Source organism: Lipotes vexillifer, unplaced genomic scaffold (assembly GCF_000442215.2).
Source record: "Lipotes vexillifer unplaced genomic scaffold, Lipotes_vexillifer_v1.1 scaffold21, whole genome shotgun sequence".
Classification (NCBI taxonomy): Eukaryota; Metazoa; Chordata; class Mammalia; order Artiodactyla; family Lipotidae; genus Lipotes; species Lipotes vexillifer.
This window is the reverse complement of record NW_006774065.1, coordinates 1,008,706-1,019,601: the sequence shown is the minus strand read 5'-3', so window position 1 is coordinate 1,019,601 and position 10,896 is coordinate 1,008,706. Positions and strand designations below refer to the sequence as shown.

Sequence of the window (10,896 nt, the reverse complement as noted above, 5' to 3'; positions counted from 1 at the left end):
TGCGCGTCCGGAGCCTGTGCTCCGCAACGGGAGAAGCCACAGCAGTGAGAGGCCCGCGTACCGGAAAAAAAAAAAAGATGCCCAAGGATGGGAGGGCCGGGCCAGCCGCTGCCCGCCCACCAGCTCCTGACAGCCGTTGACGGATGACAGGACTCACCCTCGTAGGACAGCACGTGGCCCTTCTTGCCCTCGTAGATGACGTGGCCCTTGGGCAGGCCGTCCTCCCGGCTGCGGTCCAGGCGGCTTGGGCTGTCCTCACCGATGATCCTGGTGATGGTGCCCTTGTACAGGACGTCGGCTGGAGTGCCCTGGGGGTGCGGATGGGGTGAGTGCCCGCGGGCTCCGGCCGGGGACCCCCACGCTCGCCAGACACAACCCAGCACGCATACATGTGCACCTTCCAAATGCACACACAGGCGCATGTGTGTCCGCCAGTGCACATGTGTTCACGCATGCACTGCTTCCAAAGGGCAGAGCCCACCGGAACAGCACCACGCAGAACAAAGCATCAGTAATATTAATGATAAGTGCTGATCACTTTCTATACATCGACTCATTTAACCCTGGAAATCACCCTAAGTCAGGTACTATCGTGCCTATTTCAGATGAGGAAACTGAGGCACCAAGAGGCAAGGTGACCTCGCCCAGGGTCACCTGGCTAACGAGGGGCAGAGCCGGGACTGGAACCCAGGCAGTCTGGCCCTGGAGTCTGTGTTGCAACCTGTACTACATGAATTTTGCTTTCTCAGAGCCTGGATGCTGGGATGTCAGCCACGTGCCTGTGACCACATGTCATTCCCAAAACCAGAATGGGGACTCAAATCAGGGCAGGACCCCAGAAATCTTAGCTCTAACCCAGGGTTTCTCAACCTCGGCACTGTGACCTGTGGGCCAGATGATTCTTTGAGGTGGGGGTCAACCTGGGCACCGTAGGACATTTAGCAGCCCTCCCCCCGGGCTCTACCCACTAGATGCCGTTAGTGCATGTGACCCCCAATCTGCTCCCCCCAAGATGTGACAATCACAAATGTCCCTAGACATTGCCCCGTGTCCCCTGGGAGGCAAAACTGCCCCTGATCAAGAAACCAGTGCCTTAGAGAGAGTGAGCTCCCTGTTGGGGGTTGTATTCAGGCAGAGAGAAGATAGCCACGTGGGGTAGTGTCCTGCCTCGGGCGACTTCCACGGACACGCGTCGGGGGTCAGAATATGAATCTGGAGTCTGACTGCTGGAGGGCAAACAGCAGCTTTACCAACAAGTTGCTGTGTGACCTCTGTCAAGTCACTTTGCCTCTCTGAGCCTCAGCCTGTACATCTACAAAACGGAGACAATCTCTGTATACGACTCTCAAAGGCACCCGTCACAGACAAGCTGTCCCCAAATCAAGACGTCTGTCTTCTCTTTCTACGATTCCAAGAGCTGACTGACAGATTGCAGCTCCAACTGCGTGCCGAGCCCTAGGCTGGTGCACTTTGAGTCTCCCCCTGGGAGCTTCTCTGCCAAGAAACATCCTTCTGTGGGGTAAGGGCAGCAACTGGCACCCCGGGCTTTCATCCCAGATCCTGGTCTGCAAGCAGGGGAAAAGCAAGACGCCCTGAATCCAGACCGGTCTCCCAAGACGTCTCAAAGCAGACGCCCTAGATAGGATCCCTTGGCCACACTTTAAAAGGCTTGTGCACAAACAGTGTAGAATGAACGGGCTTTAGTTTGGGTGATAGATAATCCAGGGGCGGGAAGCCACCTCTCTCAACAGGAGAGCACATGGCCGGGGAGCCGGCAACGTCCCATCAGGAAAGGCTCCTCCAGGGGCAGCTGATAGAAGCCCACCCACTGTAAGTCTGTGTGTGTATGAGTTTGTGTATGTGTGTGTACCCGTGTGTTCCTGAGTTTGTGTGTGTGTGTGAGCCTGTGTGTGTCCCATGACCAGATTTCATCACCTGGGAGTGAGGCTGTGGGGAAGTCTGACCCTCACACATCTGGCAGCTGCCAGAAACAATCCCAAGGCTGTGAGTGACCCACATGGCTTGGGTCACGGCCACCTGAAACTGGAGGCCGATGGATGCCCAGGAGCCTTTAATCCCTAACACCTCTGTGAGGATGACTCAGCAAGAGACACTTCTAGCAAAGGGAAAACTGAGTCAGGGAGCGTCGATCCCCTGCCTGAGTCAGCATGTGGTGGGGCTGGGACTTGAGTGTCTGCGGCCCGGCTGTGGCCCCAGGTACCTGCGCAGCTGCCTTCTAAAGCTCATGATTTCAAAACCGACAGGTTTTAGAGAAACGTGAAGCATCAGGGGCTCTCCTCTGTGGTGTGATCTGAGTTCCCCTGGAGACAAAGACACCTTCCTATGGGAGCCTGTGGCCTGAAGTCCCACCATTCACGTGCGTGTGTGTGTGTTGGGGGGAGGGGTTGTGCGTACGTGCAAGCGTGCGTGCGTGCGTGTGTGTGTCCAGGCTCCCCTTCCTCTGGCACAGCTGGCACAAAACGCTGGGTCCACTGCTTACTGGCTACACGACCTCGGGTTTAATCTCTGGGCTTCGGTCTTCTCATCTGTAAAATGGGCTGACCTGGATTCTGTGCTAATGTAAACCATCTTGTCTGGAGCAGGTGGAAGGGAAGGAAAAGAAAGCCCTAGGAGCTAAGGACCCCAGGAAGTGGGGGGACCGCCCTCTGTTGTCCACCAGCCAGGGAGGAAGGAGAGGGTTAAACAGGCCCTGTGTACACTAGGAGCCCCGAGCTCAGTTCTGAACCCCCAGTCCTGACACGGGAGGGGCAGAGTGGGTCCCTCTGCAAACCCTTGGATGGGGCAGATGTCACCAGCCGATCCCACACTCCTTTCTGCGGAGCTGGATGTGGCCAGGATGCCAACTCCAGCCGTCAGCCTGTCAACACCACGAGGTCAAGGCTGGCACCAGAGGAAACCTCTGTTTTCCTGGACTGAAGTCACAAAAGCGAGGGTTACGGCAGCACAGGGGGAGCCCCAGTGGTGTGGGCGGGCTCAGCTGAGCTGCAGGAGCGTCTGTCCACTCACCCCCTTGAAGGCGGGGGATGTGCAGACTCCCTCACCGGCCCCCAAAACTTCGCTGACCCGAACGCCTCCTGCTCGCTGTTCCAGGCACCACAGACACTTGCTGGACCTGGCGCACACCAGGGACCCTCCACCTCTCCACCTTTGCGCGTGCTGTTCCCTGGGCCCGGAATGCAGATCCCTGAGATTCCCGCAGGGCTCACACCTCTGAGAGGTCTCCCCGGCTCACCTGTCTCTGCGGCCTCAGCAGCCCCAGCCATTCTCAATCGCAGTGTTTTACTCAACACAAAGCACTGGCTACTCTGAAATCACCTACTCAGTTTTTACCCATCTGCTTCCTTCTGCTACCCTCCCAGCTCCTTGGGGCCCTTCAGTTTTGTGTTTTGCTCAGCACCTAAAATGCCTGGCTCCCAGGCTCACGGAGTGAGTGGGCACCCACAGGAAGCCACCCCATCTACTGAGGCAGATGCTGAGCAGAGATGCTGGGGGGAATTTGGTGGGTTGCCCACTGTTTTGTCCACAGGCAGGGCCACGTCTGGAGACACTGCCTGCTAGTGCCACCCTGGTCCCTCATGCCATGGCCCCAGGACACCTACATGCGTGATGGAGCCGCGGTACGTGATGGGGCTCTCGGAAGGCACCCGCGTGCTGGGGATGCCCTTGGTGATGCTTCCTCCTGGAACCGAGCCCAGAGACGTCCCTGGAAGACATGAGACACGGGCTGAAGGGGTGTCTGCAGCCCCTCCCCAGGCCCCAGTCCCAGAGCCACCGAGACCTGCAAGTCCCCCCCACCTCCAGTGTCTCAACGCAGAGGGTCCCCCTGCCCCTAAATGGCAAAGTAAACAACTGTGAAGAGAGGCTGCTGGACCCTCTGGGAGCTGAAGCTTCTCAGCAGGTTTTGGATAAAGGGTCCCAGTCCTGCCTCGACCCTCCCAGGGGTGGAGGGGCAGCCGCCGGGGGTGAGCCTAGCTTGCACGCCCTTACCTCTCAGCACGGACGTCTCCTGAGCTGCAGGCACCCCCAGGCTCTCCGGCGGCCCAGCCTGGCCCCGTGGGGACAGCTGTTCCTGCTTCACTCCGCTGAAGGGCGCTGGAGAGGGGCGAGAGCAGTGAGCCGAGCCTCTGGGCAGGGATTCAGAAGGACGGCCGCCTCCCTGCCCTGTCCAGGGGCTGAGGGACCTCCCCGCCACGCGCGGGCCAGAGTCCCTTAGGGTGAACTGCCCTCCCTCAAACCCCCAACGCAAACAGTGGGAGCCAAGCCTGGGCCATGGAGGTTGGGGGGCCCTAGATCCTTACCCAGCTTCTTGGGGTCCATGGTGAGGGGCAGCCCCATGGTGATGGGGCCCACGGGGGCCTTGGCGTGCTCTGAGTACGGGACGTGCAGCTGCACAGACATTCCCTGTGGGAGCAGAGGCCGTGGGGTCACAGAGGCCTCAACCAGGGCCTCAACGCGCTTTTATGAGGGCCCAAGAGGAGGGGAACCTCAGGATCACACACGGGTCCAAGGCCTGGGGCCTGAGTTCCGGCCCTGCTGCCCCTCTGAGCAACTGTGAACGAGTCACTGCCTCTCCTGGGCCTCAGTGCCCTCAGCCGTGTGGCGGTCATCATGACCTGGTCTAAAGGAAATGGTGCCCACAAGCGTCTGAGCAAAGCACATGCCTTGCCCCCGCCCTGCGCCACACGGGGGCAGGTCAGAGAGGTGAAGGGGCAGGTGGACCGAGGCTCACCACGTGCCAGGGCTGTGTGTCTAGTGCCTGCGATTTTCTGTTTCACAGAAGGGAAACTGAGGCACAGCGAGGTTAAGTAACTTGCCGAAGGCCACACAGTCTGATCGCAGAGCCCATGCTCTTGAATGCCCCATGGAGTGACCTCCCAAGGTCCTGACGCCTGGGTCAGGCACAGCCAGCTTGGACCCAGCCCCCTGGGTGCCCGACCCCCACCCAGTCACCGTCCGTCCCAGGGATCGCCCCCACCCCGACTTTACAGATGGAAAGACCAAACCCCTGAAAGAGGAAGGGGCGTTCTCTGGGCACCAGGTTGCACAGGCTTCTGGGGGGGCTGCCCCTCCCACCTCACCTGGGAGATGGCACCCATTTGCCTCTCAAGGACGCTGGGGTGCTTGGTGGAGATGAGGGGCGGCGGGTTGGAGATGGTGGGTGGGCGTGGTAGGACGGGCCGGGCGCTGTCATGGAGGCCCAGGGGCAGCGGGTGACCTGCAGGGCACGTATCTGTCCATCACAGGGCCCCAGGAGCGGTCAGAGGCAGAGACCCCAGGCCACTCCCCACCTCGTCCCTGTCCTGCCCAGGTGGGTGCCCATCCGTACGTGCCCCCACTGCTCCTCCGGTCTCTGCCTGATGAGCCAGCCGTCTGCATCCTTGGTTCAGACATCACTACCCCAGGGAAGTCTCCCTCCACGCCTCCCCCTCCCAGGCCCTGGCCCAAGCCCCTCAACTCTCCCCCAGACTCCTTAACTGGTCTCCCCGTTCCGCTCTTACTCTCCAACAGTCCACTCCTCTCACAGGAACCAAAGGGATCTTTCTGAAAAGTCTACTAGTTCACATCCTCCCCTGCTATGAACCTCCTATGGCTCCCCACTGCTCCCCCAGGGTAAGACCTTAGCCTCCGACACAGCTTTCAGGCTCACCTGACCTGGCGCTTATGGTCTCCCCAGGCTCCCTGGGCACCAAGCTTCTGCCATGGCAGCCTGACTCAGTGTCTCAAGCTTCGCCTGCCCTTTCCTGCCTCCGGACCTTTGCACATGCTGTTCCCCCTGCCTGGCGTGTCTTTCCCTGTTCTTCTGGCCCTTTTGGCCACTCATCCTGCAGGGTCAGCTCTGCTTAGGACGGCCTTTGCTGACATCACAGCCCTTACTGGCCCCTGGCTATGCCCCTTTGATTGCTGGTGGAGCCCGGCAGGGCTGGAGAGCCCAGGAAGGATCTCGAATCCAGCCTGACTGTGTTTGTAAATCAAAGCAGGCCCCTCCCTCCTCACACTTTTCTCTCCACCTGCCCGTTGTCTACCTCGAAGTCCATGGTGGAAGACAGAGCTCCCACCCTCAGCCTGCCCCTCGCCGGCTCAAGCACCTCCTAGGTATCCCCAGCACCAGATGCTTCAACCGCAATCCTGTAGATTTCTCACATCTCAGTGGAGCCCCCTTCCCCTACACTGACCAGACCATCCCTCCCGCCAGGACCCTAAGATCCTTCTGCGTGCAGTTCCGAGTCAGTGCACACAGTTGGCGCCCAATGACTGCATGCTGGCTGACTCGGCAAGGAGGCCAGGCTCGGGTGAACTACTCACCAGGCGGGGCGTAGGAGAAGGCCAAGGGGTCAGGGGCGTGCGGAGAGGCCTTGATCACCTCGCGAGGGGGCACAGGGAAGGGCAGGCCTGACGTCCAACACGAGGGATCCGTGGGCAGCTTCTGGCCCTCAGCCGCAAAGGCCGGGAAGAACACGGGCTTCTCTGCTGAGGGGCAAGGCAGGGAGTCAGCCACACTCGGCCAGCCCTCAGGCCCCCAGCCCTGGCTGCCCTGCTCAAACAAGACCCCTGTGACTTGCAGCGCCGGCCTCGGCCAGCAGAAGGTCCTGGCCAACAGTGATGGAGCCCCCCAAGTCTGCAGACCGGGCACCACGCTGATTCCTGTGATGTCCTGTCAAGCACGGACGTGCCTCGGGCTTGGGCTGGGCTTCTCGGCGGCCCCTGATTCCAGTGCTGGAATCCCACAGGCACTTCCCCGGCACCAGGTCAGCAAGGGGCCTGGACAAACCTCCAAACCAAGGGGTGGCAGACGGTGGCACGGGGCCTGCCCACTGCCCGATTCTGTGTGTACACTTGCGCTGGAACGTGGTCACGTCCACCCGTTTATTTATCATCTGCAGCAGAGCTGAGGAGTTGCGACAGAGACCGTCTGTCTGGCCCACAAAGCCTAAAATATTTACTATCTGGCCCTTTCCAGAAGAGGCTCGCTGACCTCTTCAGATGACGAAGGCTGTCAGAACGGTTTGCCATGATCCGTGTACGTGTGCTCCCGCCAGCACGGCTATGGCCCGGATGCCCGGGATGACGGCGAGCACATGTCAGCCTGTGCGCCGGGCGTGTCCCACGTCCAGGGGCTGGGCTGGGCGTTTCGAAAGCGTGAACTCAACAAGCCTCCTTGCAGGCTCGGGAGAAAGAGAGCGGCCGGGCCCAGTGTGCTGAGAGGGACCGGAGTACGGACACATCGACGGACTTATCTAAGGTCACCAGCAAATATTTGGCCAAGTCAGGATTTGACCACTGAACCTCCCGGACGCTGCAGCTGCAGATAACACGACGGCGGAGGGAGCCCTCCCACGGGGGCTCCAACTAAGTGCTCTGCTTGGACTGACTCGGTTATCCTCGCAACACCCTTCAGGGAACTGACGAGGATTATCCCCAATTTGCAGATGGGAACACGGAGACTCAGAGAGGTGAAGTCACCTGGTCAAAGGCCCACAGCCAGCAAGGGAAGCTCTGAGCCCACGTAGGTGGGCTGCAGGCTGTAACCTTCACCTTTGCCACACACACTGACCACAGGAAGGGGAGCAACGATTGGCCCTGGATTCTCGGGCCTGGGGACACAGCCCGCAGACACGGCCAAAGGCCAGGCCGTCTTCACGGCGTTCTGCTGCTGGCCACCCACTCTGCTGAAATCGGTCCTAAGCGCCAAACCTCTTCCTTGAGAATTGGTGTCAGGCTGGAGGACCGATGGTGGTGAGGGCGGGGTACGGGGGGCAGGGGAGTAGCCAGCTGGTTACAACTTGGGAATGCCGGGCCTGGGATGGGAATGGCAGGCAGGTGTCATCCCTCGGGCCACCTCCAGATGACAGAGGGGGGCTCTGAAGACCCAGCAAGGCCAGCAGGAGAGCACTGACAGCATGAGAGCCGCCTGCTGTGGGTACAGCAGGTGGGGTGGAGGCGTGCGTGCTGCACACCCTCCGCTTCTCTCCTGGGAGACTGAGCTCCCCCCGGACCTGTGCGCCTGCTGACGTGGGGAGCCCGCAGGAGGGGCCACAGATGCGGGGAGTAACCTGCGGTAGGGATTCTCATGCTCAACCAACCCCCAGTGGAGGCGCCCCCACCCCCACCCCCCCCAGGGGCTGCACTGGGCCCAGAAATTCTGCGCACGCCCTGGACCTCGCTCGTCCAGCCACCCGAACGCGCGCGTGTCTGGGCTGCTCTCTCCAGCTCAGCTCCGGCTGCCGTGGGAGGGGGCAGGGGCGGGGGGGGGCCTCTGGTGCTGGAAGGGAAATCTGGGGCCAGGCCAGGATGGGCCGGCGGCCGAGAGCTTGGAGAGACAACCTGTTCCTCCGGCTGGGCCCAGGGAGCCCAAGGGGTGGGCGGGCGGAGCAGCTCCACGCAGGAGCCAGGTGGCAGGGGAGGCTCCTGAGAGACCAGAGAGGTCGGTCGTGCTAGGTGTCAAGTTCATGCATGTGCCTACGGGTGCTAGCTGCAAGGCAGGCCTTGGTGCCTGATGCCAGGTGCCCCGTCTCCTGTGCGGAGCGATTCCAGGAAACGGCGCGGCCCTCCGGCATGCCAACAGGCCAAATGCCAGGCTCAGAAAGCACAGGTGGTGGCTCACCTTCTCCCAGGACAGGGCCTATGACCCATCCCAGCGGGCCCTGCCTGGCCCTGTGTGGTGTCCAGCCACCCAAGTATGGCCCAGCCCAGCTCAGATCTGGCGCCGGCCAAGGCTGTTTGGGCCCCTGACACTGCCACGCAGCTATCCGCCCTGGGCTGGTGCCCCAGCCCTGGAATGTCCTTCCAGAGCCAGACCCCACGTCTCACGCTACACTCTCGTCCAGTGAACCCCAGCCCCACCATGGGGAGTCCCGGTCCCAGCGTGGGTGGCTGGCAGGGTCCCAGGAAGAGGCAGACGTTCTGCTTTCAACCCCACACTCGGGTTCATCAGCAGGTCCCACTGTTTGCCTCTGAAACAAAGTCCCAATGCCCCCCTTCATGGTCACCCGCACTGCCAGGCTGCCACCATCGCTGGCCGGGAAAAGCACCTTGGCCTCTTGCATCTGCCCACAACTCCCTGCCGCCCTTTCTCCTCAACAACGGCCGGAGAGGCGGAGAGAGAAGAGATCTTTCTAAAATAGAAATCAGATTGCCTGACCTCTCCCCAGTCGCCTTCACACACACACACACACACACACACACACACACACACACACACACACACACACACACACACACACACACACACACACACACACACACACACACACACACACACACACACACACACACACACACACACACACACACACACACACACACACACACACACACACACACACACTCTCTCTCTTAAAATTCCTCCAGCAAAGGCTTTTTCTGCACCCAAGACAAAATCCCCACAGTACCATGGCCTACGAGGCCCTACACAATCTGGTCCCCCATCTCCCTATCCCACCTCCTATCCTACCCCCTCCCCAGCCACCAAGACCTCCCGGCAGCTCCGCCAACACACCAAGCTTGTTCCCACCCCAGGGCCTTTGCACGTGCTGCTCCCTGTGCCTGAACGCCCTTCCCCTCGATCTTCCCACGACTGCCTTCTCCTCTTCACAGAGACCCTTCCCTGAGCCCCTCACCACTCATTCTGTTTTGTCTCTTTCGCTGCATGAACGAGCCTAAGGTCATCTTGCTTCCTCACGTGTCTCCCTGTTTAACGTCCTCTTGCAAAAGCAGCAGCTCCTCGGAGCAGGGGCTTCGTCCTCCCCATGGCCGAACCCCCGCTGCCTGGCACGGTGCTTGGCGGTCGTGGGTGTGCAACCAATGTCCTGGCCCCCGTGGCCACAAGCTGGCCTGTGTGCCAGCCAGGATGCATGCCCGCCCGTGTGGGTGGCATCCGAGACTTCCTGCAGCAGGTGAAGGCGGCCGGCAGGGCGGGCTGATCAGCGGGGGAGTGTCTGGCAGGCCCTGTCACTGTGAAGTGTGGAGCCGGCCTCCTTCAGGGACAGCCCTGCTCTGTCCCCCGGCACACAGTACCGCCCTCAGGGAGGCCCACGGCCGAGGGCCGCCCGGCTTTCTAGAGAAGGCGGGACGCCGTGCCAGAGGCTGCCGGGGGTGGGGACGCAGGTGGCCCTGGCTGCCCATACCTGTCCCTGGGCTGCGTCGGTCAGGGAGGATGGCCTGGGGTCCTGCTGCCCTCAGACCCCTAGAGCAGCCCGCAGGAGCCTGGGCTAGCCCAGTGTTGGGGGAGCCTCTGGGGGGGTCAGCCCCCAGTGCCTGAGATGTGCCAGGCTGATCTGGGACGGGTGTCCCTTTGGGACACAGGCTTGAGACTTCTTGGGTCCGGTGGCGGGGGGTGGGGCGATGCGCAGAGACAGAAGATCCAGAGAACGAGAAACCATGCCCCACCTGCCTCCAGACCTTGGGTTCACGTGGTGACAACAAAGCCCGCCCCGGGCAGTTGCTGCAACACAGCTGCTCGGGGAATCACCTCACTGGCTCCCCAGTGAACCCAGTGACCTCGGCCTGGAATAAGGTCAGGGTGAAAGCCGGAGGCGGGCAGCGCTTCCTGCCCAGGCCCCAGAGTTGCTGCCAGCCGGAGCTGAGCCTCGCTCTAGAAGCCCACGTGTGGACTCAATCACATGGAACCAGAAACAGCCACAGACGTGTTTTTGTACATCCAGCGCTTTTGAAAACTTTTGAGAAGTTGCCAATGTTGGGAAATTCAAAGCCTTTACATGAAAAGGTGGATTTCTAGCTTCTCTGGAAGAACAACCCCAGACCTGTATTGCCACACGGTGACTCTCGGCTGAGGCCAATATGCACCCACTTTAGAAAGAACAGGAGTCTCCAACTGCCCCAGTGCCCACCGCCCCACTGCCTCACCCCCCCCCCCCC

The 10,896-nt window shown here is 60.9% G+C and overlaps 1 protein-coding gene across 1 annotated transcript in view; it reads right to left on the bottom strand.

The window, feature by feature from the left end:
- Positions 1-10,896, bottom strand: part of NCOR2 (nuclear receptor corepressor 2) — a 160,842-nt gene that overhangs the window by 25,910 nt on the left and 124,036 nt on the right. Inside the window, 6 exon segments of the mRNA XM_007448653.1 lie at positions 158-308; positions 3,621-3,724; positions 4,009-4,113; positions 4,320-4,422; positions 5,100-5,236; positions 6,325-6,486. Coding sequence (XP_007448715.1) covers positions 158-308; positions 3,621-3,724; positions 4,009-4,113; positions 4,320-4,422; positions 5,100-5,236; positions 6,325-6,486 — 762 coding nt within the window.